The 23,971-nt window shown below is 48.4% G+C and overlaps 1 protein-coding gene across 2 annotated transcripts in view; it reads right to left on the bottom strand.

Annotated features, from left to right (window-relative positions):
• The window catches only part of TTC23L (tetratricopeptide repeat domain 23 like), a 482,150-nt gene that overhangs the window by 255,807 nt on the left and 202,372 nt on the right, over window positions 1-23,971 (bottom strand). For both annotated transcript variants that reach the window (XM_069627102.1, XM_069627103.1), the window contains exons 5-6: window positions 17,543-17,699; window positions 15,534-15,659 (exon numbers count right to left, since the gene is read on the bottom strand). In XM_069627102.1, the coding sequence (XP_069483203.1) occupies window positions 15,534-15,659; window positions 17,543-17,699 (283 nt within the window). The remainder of the gene's footprint in view (window positions 1-15,533; window positions 15,660-17,542; window positions 17,700-23,971) is intronic.

Genomic DNA, 23,971 nt, shown 5'->3' with positions numbered 1-23,971 from the left:
ACGATCTGAACAGTCCCTTCATGAACTCTTTCACCAGACGATGAGACCACAAAGACGTCCGCCCCGTGGTTCTGGTGCATCGGGAGATCGCAGCAAGATGAATCTTGATGGACGCGTGCGCCAGTCCAGCTTTGGCCAGCGTCAGTAGGTACGGCAGTACTTGGGGAGCCGTAATCCGTAGAGGGTTAATCTTCTGTGCGTGGCACCAGACAGAGAACCTCTTCCATTTGTGTCCGTAGCATTTAAGAGTTGAGGGCGCCCTGGCCTTTGCAAGAACCTCTCTGCAGTCGGCCGGTATGTCGTATCCTCCAAACACTAACGCTGCAGGAGCCAGGCCTGCAAGTTCAGCGACTTCGGGTCGTGATGGAGGATGGTGCCTCCTTCCCTGGAGAGAAGATCCGCATCCAATGGCAGCTTGATTGACGGGGACGCTGACAAGTCCAGAAGGTCCGGGAACCATATCTGCCTCGGCCACGCAGGTGCGACGACGATCATCCTGCACCGTGACCTCTTGAGCTGGTAGATGAGCCGGATCAGCAATGGCAATGGAGGGAACGCATATAGAAACAGGCCCTCCCAGGGGAACGAGAAAGCATCGCCAATGCTCCTCGGCTAGGGAAACCTGCTGGCGAACCTCCGGCACTTGGAGTTCGTCGCCGTCGCGAACAGATCGATCTGGGGTGTGCCCCCACCGTCGGAAGAGGCGGTCCACTAGATCCTGTCGTAGTTCCCACTCGTGGCACGAGCGCAGCTCCCTGCTGAGTGAGTCGGCGATGGTGTTTTTTATCCCTGCCAGATGAAACGGCACCAGAAACATCCCTTGGGCGACGGCCCAATGCCACAGATCCTGCGCCTCCTTGGACAGGGCTGGGGACCTGGTTCCGCCCTGTTTCCTGATGTAGAACATGGTGGTGGTGTTGTCGGTGAAGATCCTCACCACCTTGCCCTTGAGGGACGGAAGAAAGGACCTGAGGGCCCAAAACACTGCACGGAGCTCCAGGAGGTTGATATGGAGGGACTTCTCCGTCAGGAGTCAAAGGCCTCTCGCGTGCAGATTTTCGGTGTGTGCTCCCCACCCTTCCAGGGAGGCATCCGTGGTCACTGTCTCCTGGTGGCCGGGGGTCTGGAAGTCCATGCCCGCCGTCAGATGCGCGTGGGTGCCCCACCACCGGATCGCTCGTCGGAAACTCTCATCGAGTGTGATCCTCTCCTCGAAGCTACCCGTCGTCTGGATCTAGCGCGCGTCCAGGAACTCCTACAACGGGCGCATCCGGAGCCTGCACAGGCGGATGAGGTAAATGCAAGAAGACATCATTCCAAGGAGGGACTTGATGGACCTCACTCTGGCCGCGTCCGCAACCAGCATCCGCTGCACCTTGCCCAAGATGGCCCTCGTCCTTTCCTCCGACAGAGAGGCCAGAAGCGACACTGTGTCGAGCTTCGCTCCCAGAAACAGTGCGTCTTGCGCGGGCACCAGGTGGGACTTGGCGTAGTTTATGGAGAATCCCAGGTCCGTGAGAAGTTGGACGGTCCTTGCCGTGTGCTCCACGGCGAGCTCCTTCATCTTCGCTCGGATGAGCCAGTCGTCCAGGTAGGGGTAGACGTGGATCCCCTCTCGGCGCAGCTGCGCCGCCACCGGTGCGAGGCACTTGGTGAACACCCTGGGTGCCGACCTCAGCCCGAAGGGAAGGGCTCTGAACTGATGGTGACGTCCTTGGACCACGAACCTGAGAAACTTTCGGTGTCCCTTTAGGATGGGAATATGGAAGTAGGCATCCTCCAAATCCAACAACGACAGGAAATCGCCCTCCTCCAGCTGACCCAGGACGTGTTGGAGGGTGAGCATCCGGAACTTCTGTGCCTTGATGAATTTGTTCAGTCGTCGTAGGTCCAGGATGGGACGCCATCCTCCCGTCTTCTTCTTCACGAGGAAGTATCTTGAGTAAACTCCGGAGCCCCGAAGCCTCTTTGGGACGAGCTCGATGGCGCCCTTCTTGAGCATCGCCTTTACCTCCAAGAGAAGTTGAGGGACGTGATGTTCTTTCCTGGCCACTGGGGGGACGCGCGGGCACCTCTTTAGAAACTCGAGCGCGTGACCCTGGGCTAGGGCGTCCAGCATCCAACGGTCGGTGGAGATGGACACCCACACGCTGACGAAGCTCGCCAGCCGGCCTCCCACCGGGGTGCTTCGGTGGGGGCCCGACCCCACGGCCGGTTCAGTCCTGCTTCGACGAGGCTTTGCCGCCTTGTCCTCCTTGGCGACGACGGCGGGGTCCGCCTGACTTGCCTCGTCCCCTGTAAGCTTCTTGCGACGACGAACGGGCCGCTTGACGGTAGGTGGAAAATCCGCCGCCGGAACCTTTGGAGGCACCCTGTTTGTCGCCGCCGCTCCGAAAGGGCGGCCGCCGTTGCTGGAGAACCCCAAGAGCCCGGGCCGTCTCCGTGTCTGCCTTGATGGCTTGAAGGGAATCGTCCACTGTTTTCCCAAACAGGTTGTTTCCGTCGAACGGCATGTCCAAGACTATGGTCTGCACATCCTGACGGAAGTCAGTAGCCTTGAGCCATCCACGCCGCCTAAGGCACATGCCGTTGCCCAAATGGCGAAATCCAGTGTCAGCGATGTCCGTCGCAATCGTAATGGCGTGGTCCGACGCCACCTCTCCTTCCTGCAAGATCTCTAGGGCTTCCGCCCTCTTGTCGTCCGGTAGGAAGTCCAGCAGGGGGGCCAGTTTGTACCACAACTCCCTGTCGTAGCGGGCTACGATAGCCAAGGCGTTGGCCCCCTTAATCGTCGTCGCTGCAGACGAGATGACTCTGCGTCCCATTGTATCTAATTTCTTTCCCTCGCCGTCTGGCGGGGAGGTCGACGTAGAGGCCGCGCCCCCCCGCTTTCTTCCTGGCCGCCGCAGAGACGACCGAGTCCGGGGTCGGCTGTGCCCGAAGGCACAGGGGGGCCGCGTCCGGGACCCGGTACTTCTTCTCGTACCGATCCCTTCTAGCCGGCGTCGTGGATGGGTTCTTGAGGAGGGCGAGGCCCTCATCCCAAATATCGTCCAGTAGAGGTACAGAGAGGACCGTCTTCCTCTTGGCCTCGCGCCGTTGATAAAGGAAACCTTCCTTCTTCTTCTCTTCTGGGCAGAGCTGGAAAAGCTCGGATGCCCTGGCGATCATGGAGTGAAACGATCCAATCTCGTCGGGCGGGGAAGCCCGGGTGGGAGGTCACGACGGCAGATCCTCGTCGTAAACCTCGTCGTCCGTACCCCTCGTGGCCGTGTCAGTCCCCGTATCATCCCCACGGGTCGTGGACGGGGAGGAGGAGGAGGGCTGAACAGGGCGCGATGGCTGAAAAGGAGGTGGAGGATGAATCCTTCTTCTCTTAGGGGGGGGGGCTCCCAGAAGGGCCTGGCTCCGGGTCCCCCGTCGGGAGCAGTTCCTCCGCTGGTGGTAACGGCAGTCTCGTCCTTATCTCCGAGCATAAGGACTGTATAGCCAACAAAATGGCCGCCGAGTTGTCTTGCAGCACTGGTTGAGGGGAGTCCGACGGGCGGTTAGGGGCCCCGTCGGCACCCTCGAAGTTATCGTCGTCTCCTACGTCGGGATCCCTCCCGACGGGCTGGTCTTCTTCCATGCCAACGCCGTGGCTTAAGACTTCGATCAGCTCTTCCTCAGAGGTTGAGGCCGAATCCACGACGACCTCCTGCCCCCCCTTTTTCTTCTCCATCGGAGGTTTCACGGGGGTCCTGTCGATGGGCATAAAAGAGGACTCCCTCCACGGTGGCAGGGAGACTCTGAGCCCCCGAGGTCGCCACCACTGGTGTAGCCTCCACAGGCTGAGCCAGGGCCGCCGCGACTGTCTCGATAGAGGCCTTGGCCGGATGGATTAAGGCTTTCACCACCTTAGGTGCGCTCACCGCCTTCTCCTTGGGGGGAGGGTCACTGCCTCGCTCCCCCTCCGATGGGGCCTTCGAGCTCGACCGGGGTCTCTCCAGGAGCTTTGCCGGGTGCTCGGCCTTCCTCTTACCCGAACCAGAGCGTTGGCTCGTGGTTGATGGCGCCGGGGAGGATGCGCCCTGCCTGGCGCCCGTAGAGCCCGACCGTTCGGCGCTCCCGGTGCCAGCGGTCTCGCGGTGCTTGGCCTTGTGTTGGACCCCCGTCGCCGGGGCGTCCTCAAAGGTCTTAGAAGACTGCTCGGACTTCTTCTTCTTCTTCTCGCCTGACGGGCTCTTCCCTTCCAGCCAGTTGGCGAGACGTTGATGGCGGTCCTTCATGGTCCGCTCCGACATATTGCCGCAAAACGCACAGTCCTTCTCCACGTGCGTCTTGTCCTCATGTAGGCAGTAAAGACAAAGGGAGTGTTCGTCCTCCTTAAAGACATTCTGAAGCTGGCATCCAGGGCAGACCCTGAACAGCTTTCCGGGCGTCGAGCTTCCCTTCTCCTGGGCCATGTCCGAGATGGGCCTGAGAAACTTCTGGAGTCCTCCAAAAGCGTGGCTCGATGAAATCTTCACCCTTGAGGGGCGTAGACTAATCCGACACGGGTCCCCGTTGATCAGATGAAGAAACGGTGGAGCTTGAGGCTCTTTTGACCGAAAAATAGACGTTTTTTGAGAAAAAACGTGAAAAAATAGCACTAACGCTCGAGAGCAATAGCACGAGGATCCCAACACTTGAACGTGCGGTAAAAACCTGAAGATGGCTGCCAGAGGCGGGGCTTAGGTAGAGGGCAGTCATTGGCTGTGGTCAGTATGACGCAGAGATCAGTGATTGGTTACTACTACGAAAGACAGATCAGAAACGAAACTGATACCGATTTTTTCTTTACCGATGATTCCCAGCCTGACGACGGGGAATATTCATGAGCATGTGAATCCATGCCAGACCCCATGCTGGAGAAAGTAGTGTAAGTACATATGAGAAGAGAAAGGTCTACAAACATAGTACCTTTTGCATTTTTACTTTCTGTCACTAAAGAAAACCACCTTCCCTAGATAAGTTAGTGAACTACAAAGAAAGGGTAGCCAGACATGTGATGTCATCAGAGATGTCATGAATGCCATTTGTGATGTCATCTTTGATATAATGGGTATTAGTCTTAGCAGTGCATAGTGGTGGGGCGAGTTATGGTTGCTTAGCTTACCATAACTAGAGTATTTCAGGGTTTTTTCGGTTTTACTTGTAACCATAATGTCCCTTTAACAAAAAAATGTCCACTGAATTTGATAGATTTTTAGTAGCACAACTTAACCATAACATCCCTTTAATAATGTTTTTTGAGATATATATGGGATACATTACTCACCGTAATCGTATTTCTGATGCTTGTATCTGCTTAGATTCACATGCTGTGCATAGGCCGACATCTAGTGGAAGCTGCGGAGTATTACAGTTTGTTTTTCGAAAATCGAAAAAGGGCGTCGACACAGGGCGTGCCAGTAATACTATCCCTAGTGTGACGTCCACTGTACCCATGATCCCTCACGCGTCTAGGATCGCCAGATTGTGTTTTTCCTGACATGAGGTAGCATGAGGAGTAGCGTGAGTACAGATAGTCCAAGCAGATAGACAGAAAGGTAAGACTACAAGCAACCATGCGCCTTCTCTCGGAGGGGAGGAAGGGTGGGTCGCATGTGAATCTAAGCAGATACAAGCATCAGAAATACGATTACGGTGAGTAATGTATCCCTTCTGAGGCTTGTGGAATCTGCTTAGATCACATGCTATGCATAGATTAGCGAGCAGTACCAGAAGAAGGAGGTGGGATGTGAGAAGGGTCATGAGCAAACAGGTGTCTTAGAACCGCTTGTCCCACTTGTGTATCTGTCTTGGAATGAGTGTCAATGCAGTAATGCTGAGTAAAAGTGTGAATAGAGCTCCAAGTAGCTGCTTTGCAAATGGTGTCGAGGGGAACATTTGCAATGAAAGCCAGAGTGGCCCCAATGCCTCTAGTAGAGTGGGCCCTTGGTGTAAACGGCAGAGTCTTTTTAGAAAGAGAGTAACACAGCTGTATACAGTTGATAATCCACTTAGAGATAGCGCCCTTAGAGACGCGATCCCCTTCTCTGCCTGTAGCTACGGAGACAAACAGTTGATCTGTTTTCCTTAGCGGTCTGGTTTTATTCACATAGTATAAGACCGCCCTACGCACATCTAGGGTGTGTAGTTTCACCTCAGCCGAGCTTTGTGGGTTTTGGAAGAAAGCCGGAAGCTCGATGGACTGGTTTACATGGAACTTGGATATGAATTTTGGTGAGAACCTAGGGTGTGTGCGTAAAACCAGTTTGTCCTTGTGGATAGTAAAGAAAGGATCTTGCACTGACAGAGCCTGAATTTCACTGACCCTTCTTATGGAGGTAATGGCTACTAAGAAGGCCGTTTTATAAGTCAGGTGTTTGAGGCTACTTTTATGCATGGGTTCGAAGGGGGGCCCCATGAGCTTAGCTAGCACCACGTTGAGGTCCCATCCTGGCGGTGGGTTCGAAATAGGAGGGTGAAGTCTCTTTACTCCTTCCATGAAGGCTTTAACCACTGGTACTTTCCACCACGAGACCTTGTTATGGGATGTGGTGTAAGCCGAGAGGGCTGCCAGGTGTACTTTCAGAGAGTTAAAAACCAACCCTGCATCCAGCAGGTAGAGCATGTATGTTACAACGTTGGAAGGAGTGCAATCAACCGGGTTGATTTGTTTATTCTGGCACCAGATAACGAATCTTTTCCACTTGTCAAAGTAACAGTGTCTTGTATTTGGTTTCCTGGACTCTTTTAGAATGTCCATACACCTCTGTGGTAATTTGAGATGTCCAAACTCTATGACTTCAGGAGCCATGCTGCTAGGTTCATAGAGTTGGGTTCCTGATGCAGTGTTTGACCTTGTTGCTGGGACAGAAGGTTGTACCAGGCTGGGAGTCTGATGGGCTCGCACACCGCCATCCTGCGTAGGTGTGGAAACCATGGTTGTCTCGCCCACATGGGAGCAACTAGGATGAGCGTCATCGATTCCTTGTTCATCTTGTACACCACCTTCCTGATGAGGAGTTGGTGGAAAAGCGTACGCAAACATCCCTGACCAGTTCATCCACAGGGCATTCCCCTGGGAGTCCGTTTGGGGGAACCTGGATGCAAATCCTGGGCATTGTTTGTTTTCGCTTGTGGCGAATAGGTCTATAGTGGGGAAACCCCACTGAGAGAAGAGATCTTCTACTACGTCTCTGTGAAGGACCCATTCGTGTTCTTCTGGGAGGGGGTCTCTGCTTAGAGCATCCGCTAGGGAATTGAGCTCCCCTGGAACATGTTGCGATGACAGGAAGATGTTCCGTCTGAGTGCCCATATCCATATTTTCTGGGCAAGCTTGGACAGATTTGGCGAACGAGTCCCTCCTTGCTTGTTCAGATAGAACATGGCTGTCGTGCTGTCCGTCCTGATCTGCACCGACAAGTTCAGTAGATGGGGCTCGAACGCCTGCAGCGCTCGGAATACTGCCAGAAGCTCTAGCAGATTGATGTGGTTCTTGGCTACTGAGTGAGACCAGAGACCCTGAGCTGTGTGGTGGAGATGGTGAGCTCCCCACCCAGTCAGGCATGCATCTGTAGTAACCACTGCCTGTACTTCGGGATCGTAAAAGGGTTTCCCCTTTGCGAGATTCTCTCTTGTCCACCAGTGTAGGCTCTGTACGAGTGTTGGCGAAACGACCACTAGATCGTCCCACTGACCACTTGCCTGAGACCACTGTTTCGCCAACCATTCCTGCATGGGACGCATGCGCAGACGCGCGTGGGGGACCAGGTAAATGCATGACGCCATCATGCCCAGTAACCGCATAGCTTTGCGTACTGTTATCTGTTGACCTGACTGATAATGCGGAATTTGCAGAAGTATATTCCGAATTCTTTCTTCCGAAGGGAAGGTCAATTCTCTCTGAGTATCTAGGATAGCTCCTAGAAACTGTTTTGAGGTGCTTGGCACCAGACTTGACTTCTTCTCGTTGATAGAGAAGCCTAATTCGTGGAGGAGGTCGATAGTCCTCTGAATGTTTGATCTGCAGATTCCTGGGGTTTCCCCCGTTATGAGCCAGTCGTCTAGATAAGGGTACACTGGGATTGCCTCCCTGCATAGGTGTGCAGCTGCCACCGCCAGTACCTTGGTGAATACCCTTGGTGCTGAAGCTATCCCGAAGGGCAGTACCTTGAATTGGTAGTGGCGACTGTCCACCTTGAAGCGCAAGTATTTTCTGTGCGCCGGGAGCATGGAAATATGAAAATAGGCATCTTTCATATCCAAGGTTGCCATGTAATCCCCCTTTTTTAGGAGTGGGATTACCTCTTGTAGCGTGGTCATACGGAATTTTAGGGGCTTGACATATTTGTTGGCAGGCCGTAAGTCCAATACTGGGCGCATTGTTAAATCTTTCTTTGGCACAAGGAAGTAAGTTGAATAGATACCCTTGTTTACCTGGTGTCCTGGGACGAGTTCTATCGCGTCCTTTAGGAGCAGATTGTAGATTTCCTCGAGGAGGATCTTTTGATGTTCTAAAGAGTGGACTTTTTGTCTTGGAGGGTGGTTTCGGGGACGTTGCAGTAGTTCTATACAGTACCCCTTGGATACCGTCGACAGCACCCATCTGTCGGATGTTATCCCTTCCCATGCCTGGGTGAAGCTGGATATTCGTCCCCCTACTGGGGTTGCATGGGAAGGGACCCTGAAATGAGCGTCACTGCTTTGGTGGAGGCGTGCCGCCTCCTTTACTGGGGCTGCCTCTGCCTCTACCACGTCCTCTTCTACTAGCCCTACCATACCCCTGGGTAGACTGTTGTGAGTTGGTGTTCCACTGTGTACCCTGGGTGTGGGAATAGCTATTTCCTCTATTGGAATTTTGGCCGCGGGGGCGACGAAAATTGCCGTTCCCTCTTTGGTTAGGTGGTTTTGTAGTTAACTGGCCAAGGGATTTGAGGGTGTTGAATTCCTCCTTAGCGTTTTTTAGTGCGTCCTCGACTGCCTTTCCAAACAGGAGATCACTTTCCACTGGTTTGTCTAAGAGTGCAGCTTGTGTTTCTGCTCTGAATCCCGACTGCCTCAACCAAGCATGTCTTTTGATGACAGTCCCCTCTGCTATAATTCTACCCGCATTGTCTGCGGCGTCTAAAGTTGCTTTTAAAATGCAGCCTGAGACGTTTCTTCCCTCTGCACAAATGCGAGATAGCTGGCTCTTAAGGGGTTCGGGAGCGGAATCTATTAGTGCTGCCACTTCTTCCCACTGATGGCAGTTGTAGCTGGCCAACAGTGTGGTGGAATTCGCGATTCTGGTTTGGTAGGCTGCCGTGGAAGCTACTTTTCTACCAAAACCATAGAGTTTCTTACTTTCCTTGTCGGGGGGAGCCTCCGAGGAAGATAATGGGGTTCCAGCTCTCTTGCGGGTGTTAGTTACGACTAGAGAGTCTGGCTTAAGTTGGCCTCTAATATATAGAGGGTCCGACTGGGCTGCTTTAAACAGCTTCTCTACTCTCGGGTTTACAGGTCTTGTCAGGTTTGGGTTGACAAGGGATGGTGCTATTCTGCGTTGAATAGATTTCAGGATGGGAATGGTCTGGGCTACTGTCTTCCTTTCCCCTATTAGTTCCTCCGCGAAGTCCCTCTCTTCTTGGACACCTTGTGTGTCTATGTGGAAGTGGTTAGCTGCCCGAGAGAGCAGTTCATTCAGGAGGGGCTGATTATCTATTGGGGAATCAGACACTGGGGCTTCCCTTTCGACTGGTGAGTCCATTCTGAAAATATCTGGGCTATTTTCTGGCTCATCCTCGTCTTCGTCCTCCCCGTAATAATCTGACACTGCGAGATCTTCTGGTGTCTCAAAATCCTGGCCCTCTATAAGGGAAGAGTCTCCTTGGCCTGTAGGGAAAAGGCAAGAATAGGGTTGGACCTCAAAGGGGTCTGAAGCCTTTAATGGTGTCTCGACCCGGGGCCTTTTATTTGAAGAGATAGGGTCCCTTGAACCTGAGGGAGAAGATTCCTGAGGGTTTAAAGCTAGTAGTTGGTCAGGGTGTCTTTCGAAGAAATTTGCTAAGGAGGACATCCTTGACATTACTCTGGCAATGTCCTCGCATGACCAGAGTTTTGAGCTTGGGGTGACCCTGCTGGAACTCTCTATGGACTGTCCCTGAGAAGACTTGGACGGGGAAGTCAGTTCTATTGTTGTGGGGGATTGCAAGGGTTGTTTCCTTTGTTGCTTACCCCCTTCCCCGTGGGCCGTCGCTGAAGGTACCCTCCGCCTCCATAGCTGCTAGCTTGGCGTGGTGGGCCCAACGCTTGGTGGAGCGGTCCTTAAGAGTTTTGGTCTTAAACCTGCTACAGGCCCTGCAACCCGCCTCGGGGTGGTCTCTGGGCAGGCAAAGGTTGCACGTAGCGTGCTTATCTACCCAAGGGTATTTCTTATTACACTTGGGGCAAAACTGAAAGGGCGTACCCTCCATACGCGCCTGTGGGCAGCGGGCAAGTGTGTGTAGGTAAGAAGGTGTCTATAACCGAGTGTGGAAGTGTACCACCCCCCACTCTCCCTACTTGTAGGGCCGAGGCCAGCGGCCCAGGCCCGAGCCGAGGCGGAAGCCTCAAGGCCCAATCCGTCGGGTTTCGACGTTGATCTCCTCCCCGGTTCGGCGTCGAGATGCTGGTCGACGTAAGGGTGACAAAACGGGGCAAATTAGAATTAGTTTTAAGTGTAAATATGGCAAAGCCAGGGAACTCCGATGAAGTGCTTCCGACCAGAATGGCGGAAAAAAACAATCTGGGGATCCTAGACGCGTGAGGGATCATGGGTACAGTGGACGTCACACTAGGGATAGTATTACTGGCACGCCCTGTGTCGACGCCCTTTTTCGATTTTCGAAAAACAAACTGTAATACTCCGCAGCTTCCACTAGATGTCGGCCTATGCACAGCATGTGATCTAAGCAGATTCCACAAGCCTCAGAAATATATATACATACACACACACACACACACTTTTATATCCATGCACATACCCTTAAAGCAGTTAATCACCAAGTGGTACTATATCATGTTTTGGATGCGGTCAGGGTGAAAGTGACCAGAAATAAAAGCTGACTCTCGAAATGATTCACAGAAGAATTGATGCACATCTTAGCAGCCAGTGAACAGTCCACTGAGCAGCCACACTCGTAAACACCTCACCACAGAATTAGCAGATTACTTGCGTGACGCAGTTGAAGCTTCAATATGTCAGAGGGCCATTTACATAAACTGGCGCCATGGGCATTTTCTGAATTGTTGGCACCCATGCAAGTGTTAGATAATCTGGCCCTTGGTATTTGTGTTGTGTGTATGTTAGATACCCTGGGCCTTATGGTTTCCTCATAGCACTTTTAGAGATATGTACAGCTTCCCTTCATTGTTGTAAAGGCAGTGGGACAAGTAACCCTCACCGTCCAGTCAATCAACCCATCACCCATTCTTGAAAACTGCCCATCTGTCTGTCCATCCATCCATCCATCCATCTGGTCTGCCTTGCTAACTATGCATCAGTCACTGATGAAACAGAATGGTGATTCATAGTGTAATGCTATGTTTCTGTTTCTCTTCTCTTGTGATGGCAAATGTTGATTTAGGATGTAATGCTACTTTGTGATTTCTCTTCATCTCTTTGATGTGCCAACAAGGATTGAAAAGGATGATGTACGGTGCTCCATCTATCTGCCTGCCCTCCATCTATCTATCCACTTGATCCATCTGCTTGTCCATCTAGCCAAAAATACATCCATTCATCATAACCTGCCTGTCCACCCTTCATTCTATAGATAAATCCATCTATCAATGAACCTGCCGAATTCGTCCAGCCAGCGTGCCTGTCTGCCAGTCTAGATGTCTATCACTCAATTACTGATGATATGGAATGGTGATTCTGAATGTAATGCTATATTTCAGTTTCTCTTCTCTTTTAATGCTACTTTATGTTTTCTACTTTTCTCTATGATGTGCTAGCAATGATTAACATTGATTGCTGGTGTTCCATCTATATGCCTGTTCATTCCTCTATCCACCTCATTCACCCACCTGTCCAGGCATCTACCTGTCCATTGATCGATCCATCTGTCCATCCATTCATCCACAAATCCGTTCATCCATCCACCCATCTATCCAACCGTCCACTCATCTGTCAATCTGCCCATCCATCCATATAGCTATTTGCCCATCCATCAAGCCATCGGCCCCCCCATCTGCCAATCCAGTCACCCGCCCATCCATTCATTCATGCACTCATTCATCCATCCATGTGCCCATCAATCCGCCCATGCATCTAGCATCTGCTTCCCCCTTCTGCACAGACCATTTATTCATCCATGCGACTGCTTATCAATTCAACTGTGTGCCTGCCTACCGCTCAAAGGTATCGTAACAAGGTGTCCCGAAACGTGAGGTTACAGCAGATTCAGTTATATGTTACTCATAGGGCATACATGACCCCCAGAAAAATCGCCAGGTTTGGAGGCTCGGGGCACAGAAATGCCCAAGGTGTGGGGAGGGGGAAGCTGGGATGTTACACATGTTTTGGGCTTGCCTGGAGGTGGGTAGATTCTGGACAGAGGTGAAGACACGCCTAGCGGAAAAAAGGATCACACTGGAGGTGGAGTCAGTTTGGGCATGCATGCTGGGGTGTTTTGCTGGACCACGCAACCTGAAGCACATCAGTAAGATGAAAGATCTGGCCTACATCCTGGCCAAACGGAGAATTGCAATGTGCTCGAAGGCAGCCCAACGACCTAGAATTGAGATGTGGTGGGCAGACCTCATGAAGTGGGCAGATGCAGAAACGGCAGCTTGGTACGAAGCAATTAGTATGGGGGGGAAGAGGAAGCAGGATCACTGATAGCATGGAGACAACTGGTGGCCTCGATGGTGGGACCCTCCCAGGCCGACCTAAGTGATGACAACACAGGAGAGTTAATTGAGGTAGACACGCCTGGAGACAAGTAAGACAGTGACATGGAAGCAGGGGCTCGAGTTAAGGGGGCGGAGGAGGGGGGAGGACCGAAACGTTCAACATGTAAATATAATGATGTGAAACTTAAATGTGGATGTCCTCAATGTTTGTAATGTTTGGAGTGTTAACAAAATATTAAAAATTGTTTTAAAAAAAAAAATCTGTGTACCTGCGTACCCATTCATCCAAGTGCCGACCTATCTATTCAGCCACGTTCCTGCCGATCCATATATCCACCTGCCTACATATGCATCCATCCATTTTCAAGCTTATACATCCATATATGTGCCTGCCTATGCACCAATCCATGTATTTGTCCATACCCACCTCCATCAATTTGCCGAGCTATCCCTTTGCCAGGCCATCCATCAATCGATACATTTGCACATCCATCCTTTTATGTATCCATTTTCCCAGCCAACCATACGTCCGTCCATTTGCCCAGCCATCTATCCATCCATCCATCCATTTGCCCAGCTATCCATTCACATATCAGCCAATTTGCCCACCCATTCATCCATCCATCCATCCATCCATCCATGCAAACACTCACAGGACATTTCCTATCCTTTAATCCTGTACGCCTACTCCGTCACTGATGGCGCTGAATGATTATTCCAAGCGTAATGCAACATTTCTGTTACTCGCCTCTTTGATGTGCAAGCAGTGGATGTGACTGATATGTGAATGATGAATGTTGATTCGGTAGTGTGACAATGTCATGGGGGGCTAAGGGCTGTTACCCGCTAAGTTATGCTGGCCCAAGGGCCCCAGGGCAGCGAGGAAGGTGTCCCCTGTCTTGCAATACCACACTCCAGTCATCGGGCAGAAACTTCACACATTAAGCAGAATCATTGTACTACCCTTGAAAGGGATCTTCGCCATAGAAAGATGACTGTTGGCAATGCCACTCTCGCAAGTCCTACCTTGTTACAGATTGGTGATCCCCTCTCAAGACCCCACAGATTGAAAATAAAAATGCCTGGTATGTGTTTTGGCTCAACGCGGGTGTGAAAAATGCCCAAAAGTGGAGAATAAATCAAATCTGTGTCAACAAGCATTGTTAATTTCCAATGCATGTGCTGGTAAGATCGTAGAGGTTAGATCCTCTGTGCGCACTACCAGCGCAAACATGAAATGGAAATCAAAGATGGTGGTGAGCCAAGATAATGCACATTTTATGTTAAACCAGAGACTTCAAATAAATACATAAAAAGCCCAAAGACTAGTGATTTTGAAATAAATGAATAAATTATGAAATAATAAGTTGCATTATTCATCAAGATTCTCCAATAGGAAGAAGACCAACATCTGAAACCGGGAAAAGGGGGATGTTTTGGTGAGGGGAACGTACCCCAAGTAGGAGATTGTGAGAGCTGGATAAGGCAGAGAAACACGCCACCGCCTAAATATTGCCCATAGTGGCAGGAAGGAAGTATCAGGAGCTGAAAAGGAGCCGCATGTCATTTGTGCACATTTCCAGAGCACGATCTAATGACCCACCCGAATACCTGCATTCAGATTTGTGAGAGAACCTGAAGCTGCGTTCTGATATCACGCCTTTCCTTTGATGTGGTACCAGTAATTTGAGATGGGGGATATTAGGTGATGCCGGACACAATGCTACATTTCTGTTTTTTCTTTTCCTTTATGTGGTAGTAGTGGATGAGAAGAATGATGTGTGGACGAAGAATGTCGATTGCGAAGGTCATGCAACTTTATGTTTTTTTCACCTAACTGAATGAAATAGATGATGTACAAATGATGAATAGTAATTCTGGACATGATGCTACAATTTGTCTACTAGCAGTGGGCTCAAGGATGAAGTGGATCATGTGCTGATGTAGCAGAGGGAGTAAGCATATTTTGCTGCCACTAAAGACGTACTACAGGCACAAATATATAAATGCTTTGATTTTCAAAAGTGAATATATCTCTAGTTTGGTCGATCTAATTTTGAAACTTGTTTACGACATGAACCAGTTCCAGGTAAGGGCTTGGTATGTGCTGAACATCTCCAAAATTGAAAGTGAAAATTTGAACACACGCATTCCGAAATGGTTTACTGAGCCTTTATGGAAAGCCAATGCAAAATGTTCATGAAACCTCAGCAGACTTTCCATGAGTGTCCAGACAAGGCCAGTCTAGTGTATTGCCGAATCTGGTGAACTTGCACGGAGGAGGTAACATGGTGCAGGGTAAACGTTTCCTCAGCTTCCTTTGCAAAGTTGGTACAATCTTAACTACAGTGTTGCTATAACACTATAATAATATAAATGCGGGCCCCAAATTGTCTTGAATGTAGTTAGTCTGCTGGATGGGCTTCACCGAGAAGACAAAGTGAAATTCGATGATGCCACGAGTGTTTTTTTTATTTTGTTTGCAGCACTTCAAAATTAAAGCATATCAATATATGGCAGTGAAGTATATAATTATTCAACTAGTGTTGTGTTTAGAGTTATTCCGTTGAGTGTCCCTTTACACCAGTTGATTAGAGATGATGGAAAAGGGAGCTGGGTGGATAACGGAACATAAATGCATATTTACCTCCCTAGCGCGAGAGCAAGATCCTTCTCAGAGATTTTCAACACTACTGCTTTTCCGCCATCCAATGTCTGCAGCTCTTCCAAAATTTTCTCCACTTTCTGAAGGTTGTGAAGAGATTCTCTGCCAGTTTTATTATCAAGGAAAATTCCAACATGCTAATTAGAACATAATTTTATTGGCAAGCAGCGGTAAAATAAAATACGTAATGCAAAATGGGTCACTCATGGCTTTATTTTATTTCAAATCTATATAATCTACAGAAATGTATTCTAACCAAGCGTGCCAACATATTCCTCTTGTACATTTTCACATGGTGGGTTGGTTACTATTGCTAGAAATGGGATTGAGTGAATGATGGTCCGGGTTACTTTAAATCCCCAGATTATCTGACCGATTCCTTCCCTTTGCCATACGGATTTGCTGGTCTTTCTTCATCAATGAGCATACAGTTTATCAGATCAAGTATCCCATTCTTCAAATTCAAGCTTCTTTATCACGATCTGCATACATTACCAACAACATGCTCCCCTCTTTTTTCCTGTTAAATCTCCTCCAATCCTTGTTTCTGTTAAAAGAAGTTTCTGGTCATTAAATCACAAGCCGGGTCAGAGCGTTCAGAATGCAGCCAATACCAGCAGTTACTGGTTGCATTCTAATTGACGGCAAGCCAGTCAATAACCAGTATACAGTGTTAATTCCAGTGCCAATAGGCAATACAGGGAGTTATGTGCCTGGGGCTAAGCGCATAGCCCAGACTGAATCAAGAGTGCATGTGAAGGACTCTGAGCACTGCAAGCATTGCCCGAGAGATGGGGCAGTGACGCTATTAATACCCAGCTGTTGGGCATAGTGTTAGGCTGTGCTCCTACTTAACAAACACAAATATATATCAGGAAAGTTCATTTGAGCCAAGTCACATTCCAAAACCCACCTAGTAGCCATCGCTGGAAGCTCACCTCCAGTTCTGAGCCACAGCAGCAAGGCATTGTGGGTATGCAAATTACCTCAAATGCAAATCGTTTTCTCCTGGAAATTGTCAGCAGTGCTATTTTATACATAGCCCAATCAACCCAAGACAGCCATTTTGCAAGGCTGTCAGGACAACCAGCCTTGTGGTTGGAGCATTTCCCCATGTTTTCACAACACCAAGAAAGTTATGAGGGGTTTAAAAAGGTTTGAAAAAAAATACTTTAACCCGAAATGTTAAAGTAGGAATGTTCATTTGAGCCAAGTCACACAAAGTTCACCTCCAGTTCTGAGCCACAACAGCAAGGCATTGTGGGTATGTACATTTTCTCAAATGCAAACCTTGTTCTCCAGGAAATTGTCTTTGTCTAGGAGGGCAGTGGTATTTTATACATAGCTTAATCAACCCAAAACAGACATTTTGCAAGGCTGTCAGGACAACTGCATACCTGGTTTCACCCTGATTAGGGATCATCAGTGCAGAATAGTCCTGACAACCTTGTGGTTTGGAGCTTTTGGCCATGTTTTCACAACACCAAGAAAGTTATGGTCGGTTTATATATGTATATAAAAACCGTTACAACAAGGTTGTGGAGCAACTGATGCTCAGTGTAAGTGCAACTGAAGCCCATTCTCCCTTTCTTGCACATCGAGGGAGAGCTGGAAGGCGGAATGGTGGTGTGCAAAGAGGAGGCAGCTGGAATAGCGAATGTGATGACACTCTAGTAAATGGGGGCAGTGGGGTTTAGGTGGAAGACAACTTATTGGCGATCGGATTGCTTAGAGCCATCAGGAATGTTAGCCATACTGGGGAATATTGGCCAAAAGGACTGAATCCTGCTCAACTCTCATGAACTCAGGGTGCTAATTTGCAATGTTGACGTCCTTTTAGATCAGGACACCCAGTGAAATTAGCAAGCACCCTCCCTCCCTCCTTATCTCCCGCTCTCTCACTCCCTCCATCCATCCATCCATCCCTCCCTCCCCACACACACAAACACACACAAAATCAGTAAGTAGGCATATGAAACATTAAAGGATATTTGTTTTGAATCAGGTGGGCTGCACCTAAAGTGTAGTACAGTGTCACCAAAGTTCCTAATATTGCTTGTTTTTCCTCATCAGATTTCGACATGTCAAGCCCATTCAGCAGGATTTCCTTGGCAGATTCCGCGTGCTGAGCAGCCTGAGCGGGGAGACCTGCAAAAGAGGATAACTTAACATTGATTAACAGTTAATTAATGACTCCCTGGCCTCGGGTCATATCCCTAATGATCAAAAACACACTCTGGTGATTCCCCTACTAAAGAAGCCGTCCCTGGACCCGTAGTCCTCTCGAATTATCGTCCCATTTCTCTTCTCCCGTTCACTGTGAAGGTACTTGAATCTCTAATGTCCCCACTTCTTGGTGATTTTCTAAAAACGTCTCACTTTTTCAATCCCTTCCAGTCTGGGTTTTGCCCTGGTAGAAGAACTGAGTCAGTGCTTGTGGCGGTGGTGGATGATCTTACACAGCTGGTGGACCAGAGTGGGGTTGAAGCAATGATCTTTTTGGATCTATCATCTGCCTTTGACACCGTTGACCACCCCACCCTAGTCGCCCGCCTCTCCTCTGCTGGCCTGTCTGGCTCAGTGATAAGGTGGTTCACCTCCTTCCTCTCAGGACGATCCCAATCGGTCTCCTTGCCCCCTTTGAAATCCAAACCTACCCCTCTGTCGGGCGGAGCCCCTCAAGGCTCTGCAATATCCCCTTATTCTCTTCAACGATTACATTCAGCCTCTTCTTGGTATCATCCAGGCTCATGTATTCCTATGCTACTCCTATGCCGACGACACACAGATTCTCCTTTGGCTCGATCTCTTCTGCTTCGATACTGCCGCCCCGCTTAGGGGCTGCTTGGAGGATGTGGGTGAATGGATGTCCAGGAAACGCTGATAAAACGGAGGTACTGGTTGTTGGTACAACAGATCCTTCACAGTACTGGACCTCTGAGTTTTGGCCCTCCAGTTTGGGCCCTTTTCCTTCTCCTGTCTCCTTGGTGAAGGATCTAGGTGTTAAAACATTTCTAACACCTTATCAATGTCCAACCAGATATCAGCAATTTGCAAATCCAGTCATTTTAAGCTGATGGTCCTCTGTACGGTTCTTCCTTATATCCCTGCACATTTTCATGCTCCTGTAGACTCTTCTTCGGTAACGAGTAGCATTGACTACTGCAATGTGCTCTATTTGGCACAACCTGCCTATCTATTACGCCGACTTCATGGCTTCCAGAGCTGTCATCCACCCCCTCGCCCCCCATAGTGCTCACATGTCTCCTATTCTCCGTCAACTGCACTGGCTTCCGGTTAAGAAGAGGGTGGTGTTCAAGTCACTTTGCATTGTGCATAAAGCCTTCTACAAACAGGGGGCTGAATATCTTAAGGCTAAATTTCTTCCCTATAACCCATCTACGACCACTCCACTCTCAAACCCCTCTGACCATCCGAATTCCCTGGACCGAGCTCTCATTTGTTGGTGGACGCGTCTTCTCTGTGGCTGCATCAAAAGCTTGGAGCGCCAGTATTTGTACTTGGGAGGTTTTCTTAATAAAAATATTCAAATGCATGTCAATTGCTAATGTCACTCTTTAGACATGCCTGTGTGCAGACACTTTTTAATTAGCAACATAGACTGCATAGTAACACATTGCAACTGCTTATTTTCATGTTTTTTTGTAAGGTGTGGACGATGGCCAGAATCTATGGCTTTTTGTTTTGGCAAGGCCTATCCTTTCGTGTTTGTGTGGTGTTGTGTCTTTTGAAATGGCTTGGTGAGTTCCAAGTCATTGAAACCATTCAGACAATGTAAATAATCCTGAAATCTCTAAGCTTTAAGTGCTCACCATCTACAAAGACGAGAGACAGGTGCAGGCTACTTGCTTCAAATTAGGCTTTAGTTACGCCTATGGCCTCCATCTTATCTTTTCGGTTGAAAAGAAACAAGTGTTCCCAGCTTGAGAAATGAGAAGCGATTGAATTACCTATAGAGAGAGATATAGTTACTGAGCTTACTCTGTAAGGGCCCTTTGGCAGGATTATAGATGCACCTGTCTACCAGCAACGCTGCTGATACATTTGCAAGTTTACTTGGGACCACGGAAACCTGGTCAGCCTACTTAAGCAATAACACCTCCAAAGGCAGGCTTTCCCAGGTGGTAACAGCCCAGAAACCAAGGCCTTTTTTTTTAGGTCGTGCAACGGCACATGAAGAGCGCGCCAGGCATTTTCTAAGTAAAAATATATGTTTTTCACTATAAATAGCTGTTCTAGACCAGGGACCACGGATACACTGTTGAGCCAGTTAGGGAGGAATGAACTTTAATCAAAAGGGCTTTCAACTTAGCAGTGGAACAAACTGACAGTCCGGTGAGAGCTAGTGGTACTTTGGCGATTACTGCAAACCCCCATCAACAACTTGATCAACTAGGGCAGCATGGAAATCCCTATACCCATGAGCAGAAGCTGCCCCCCGCCCTTGCGACCTATGTATAGTGCCCAAAATACCCAATTCGCCAGTTCCATAATTATTACACCGAGAACTAACATAATAACAATGGGATATTCACAAAGCGATAGCAGTATGGCAAGACAGGAGTTATGAGGGAAGGAGAGCTACAAAGAATCACACTAAAGATAACAAAGAATGACTCTTAGGCCCTGCACTTCCCCTCCTTCTCAATGTGTTGTGACAAATAAACAGAATATAAAAACTGAATGGGAGGTGACAACATATGCCAAGAAGCATCACAATCGATCGATCAGAATTTCCTAGCAAAAAGAAGCACCCTGTCTGGAGGAGACACCCAGTGAGTAATGCAAACAAAAGACGTGGGTCGTCGTCCATGTTGCCACTGTGCAGATCGCTAAGATGGGAAAATGCCTCTGAAAAGCTACAGGTGCTGTTTTGGATCTGGCAGAAAGTGCATGAAGTGTCTCAGAAAACGAAAAACACCATACAAAATGTAAGCGTAAGGTAAACAGGATACAATATGCCTGGGAAGGGAAGCCTTGGTGGCATGATGCCCATCTGAAACAGCATCATGAGTAACAATAAGAATATCCGACCTACACAATGCCGTGCCTCCTTCGGATGAGGCCCAGGCTGAACCACGAGTAAGACAGGCTCTTGGTTTAAAAGGAAATCTAAAAGGCTTTGGGGATGAACCAAGGAAGGAATGATCGTTGACACAGATTTTGCAGAATAGAAGACTGTGAAATGTCTTCCATTTTGTTAAATGGAAGGATAGAGCCTGCAAAAAGAACTTTGATTATGTTAAATGGGAAGATAGAGGCTTCAAACCGCTATCTCCCCTGGCAGAAGAAACCTCAATAGGGACAAAAATCTTCTTCATGAGAAAATCTAAAACATAATTCAAAGTCCCACTAAGCACGTGGATGATCTCTAACTGGAGGATGCAATTGACCCACCCATTGAAATGAGGTTTATTGTGTATATAAAAAATAAAAATGTTATCAAACTGTGAAGGCATCATGAAGCAAGACACAGACAACAGACTTAAAATTCAACCTCCTCACCCACGAGACTGGTTTGTCAAGGTTTGGAACTTTGTTTCCATGGAATGGACCACGTACTCGATACAGGAGGACCAAGCTAAATTCTCCAACGATTGGGAGCTAGTGCAGTCCTTCCTACATGAAGACTACAATTGCCCTCACAAGCTGCAACATTTGGCCATTAATCAAAGTGCATTTCAGACACGCACATCTTGACATTCACTTGGGGGTGGGAGGGAGTGAGTGGATTGGGGATGCAGGGGGGAAGCAGTGGGTCGGCGAGTCATCTTGTTTATTGTAATAAATCAAAATGCCAATAAAAAGATGTTTAGAAATAAATTTTAAAAAGTACAAACAAAAGATAGTCATTAACTTAAATGTCAGGATGGTTGAAGGGTGGGATTTCCCTACCTGAACATAACTAAGGAAAGTCTGAGTCAAACAGTTAAACTTAATAGTCCGTCTGTGTCCAAAACCTCACAACTAGAACAAACAAATGTGTAGGGATGTCAAAGTCAAAAGAAACTGTGTTTAACTCAAAGTTCTGAGCTTCTTCCAGCTCACAGCTTTCACCCAGCTCCACTTCCCCAAGCATAAGCAAGTTGCATGAAAGAGTCTTGAAGTGTACCTTTCTCCAGTGCAAAGTATTGTAGTTCAGAATCACTCCTGGGGTTTCCTTCCCCCAATTTTCAAATAAAACAATTCAAAGAAAGGGGGTCGTGAGACTCCAATCCCAAGACAACACATATAAACCTGCCAAGTCTCAGGGTTCCCTTCCCCAAGACTTCAATGTCTCACACAGGTTCCTTGGTGCATACTCCTGTGCACCAAGTTACTTTTACTTGATTCCCTTTATTGGTTTCTGAACATAGGGTGTGCTCTTGGGCTCCTCTGGTTTCTCCTTAACCGCCTTGTGGCTCTGCCACCATGTGCCAACCACCCCTTTCCAAATGGTAGCCTTGGCACCTTGTAGTCACTTATTAAGGTTCGCTGTTTGGGCTTTCTTCCTTGTGCAACAATCATTCAGTATTATTCAAATGCAGCAGTATAATTCATGTGCAGTTCAGGGTTTAATGCAGTCTAAGGTTTCTTAATTATATTCCGCTTCAAGATTTTAGTTCATTCATTGTGCAACATGCACTCAGTATTCAGCGTTTTACTGGTTTGCTTCAATGCTACATTTCCCTTTTAGTTAGGTATTCAATATACATTCACTTCGGAGTTAATTCGTTGTGCAACATACACTCAGTATTCAACGTTTTACTGCTTTTCTTCAACTTCGTTGTGCAACTTGCGTTCAGCATTTTACTGGTTTACTTGAATGTGAAATTTCCCTTTTACTTCGTTATTCAATATGCATTCATTTTCAGTACTTTCATTCCTTGGTTGAAGACTTTCGAAAATGTTTCTTTTTAAGGCTTGCGATCACTTCATCAACACGTCAATTGGTTCAGAAGGAAGGATTCATAACGTTCGAAGAATTTCAAATACGTGCTTGTTCCTTTAATAAGGCACACAGCCACATTGTACAAGTGTCTGGCCTCATTAATAATAGCGGTTCACACCATGAGACTCTTGGTTACAGTAACACCGGGTTTTTCGGTCTGGGAAACTCACCGGCTCACCTTGGAGTCTTTTTCTATATCGCACTGGCCGCAAACTTGGTGGCTTCCATCCAGGGGGTCTTTCTCCGCCCCTCACGACACTCTTGCGATCTTGCATCGCCACAGGAGAATGGGCAGTCCTTTGGATGGAATGAAGGATGACACCTCATCTGGGCTCCTTTCTTTGCCGCGCTTTTGCATCACAGAGCTCCTGCTCCCACTTTACACTTGGCCGGACCCTCAGCTGCTTCGGTCCTCAGTGTGCTTCTATGGCTGCAGAACGGCCCACCACGGCTCCCATCAGCGTCTCCCTCTCTCCTTTCACCTTCCTGCCCACACCTCTTTGATACACCCGAGTTGTGTAAAGGGGTTGCAGATGTGAGTCCTTTCTCTTAATTGCCCGACTATAGTTTGGTTTATTAATAAGACATACCTGGTATTTGCAATGGTACTCCTCAAGGCCCTCTTCCTCGTCTCAGTACTAAAGTGGTGTAGCTGCATATTAGTGTGCCTAACTCCTAGTCACCTCTTCCTCGTCCCAGTACTGTCAAATGTCATGCGTGGAAACATGAGGGGCACTGGCTTATAATAGCCCATAAAGGTTGGAGGAGGGTTAGGTTGGTCATCAATGGAAAAAGCGGGGTACCAGGTCTCGCCCCAAGGGTTTCGCCACTCCCAATCTTCAAGGACCCTCCACCAAGGTGATCCTCCCTCGCTTTTCCACCCCCAGGGTCAGGATCCATAAGCAATGGGCTTTCCCTGTCCACCTGCGCAGAGGATCCCAGGGGAGTAGGAGTGTGAATACCCTAAGGTTTCTCGCAACGCTTGCTCAACTATGCCAGAATACTGACAAATAATCTTTACAAGAATCAATTTGTATGCCAAACAGGACATGTAAGACATAATGTGGTCTATTGAACCAGATAAAGAATAGCTTTTCATATTCAAAGACAAATGCCGTACACATAATTGTGTCCATCGTTTGTTCCAGAAATCCTTTCATAAGATGAATCAAGCACCTCAGGGACTAAACCTTAGGTTTAGTGGTGGTAGGAACCCATTCCCCGAAATAGTTGAGCCAGACAAAACACTCCACAAGAGAAGCAGACCCAAATACCAGAAATGGGACAGCCAATTTGGAGTACCCAGAATCATTGCAGCATCCCAGCTGAGCCTGACCTTCTGAACAATTATGTGAATTATTTAGATGTAAGAAAAGGAATAAAGCATCTTTACTAGAAGCCAAGTTGTGATTCAGTTCCTGATCGCAAGGAGAATGTTGTAGAGGACTGTCTGCTGCTGTGTTGATTA

This window comes from Ambystoma mexicanum, chromosome 6p (genome assembly GCF_040938575.1).
Source record: "Ambystoma mexicanum isolate Mex_15411 chromosome 6p, UKY_AmexF1_1, whole genome shotgun sequence".
Taxonomy (NCBI): domain Eukaryota; kingdom Metazoa; phylum Chordata; class Amphibia; order Caudata; family Ambystomatidae; genus Ambystoma; species Ambystoma mexicanum.
This window is presented reverse-complemented; position numbering and strand designations above follow the sequence as displayed.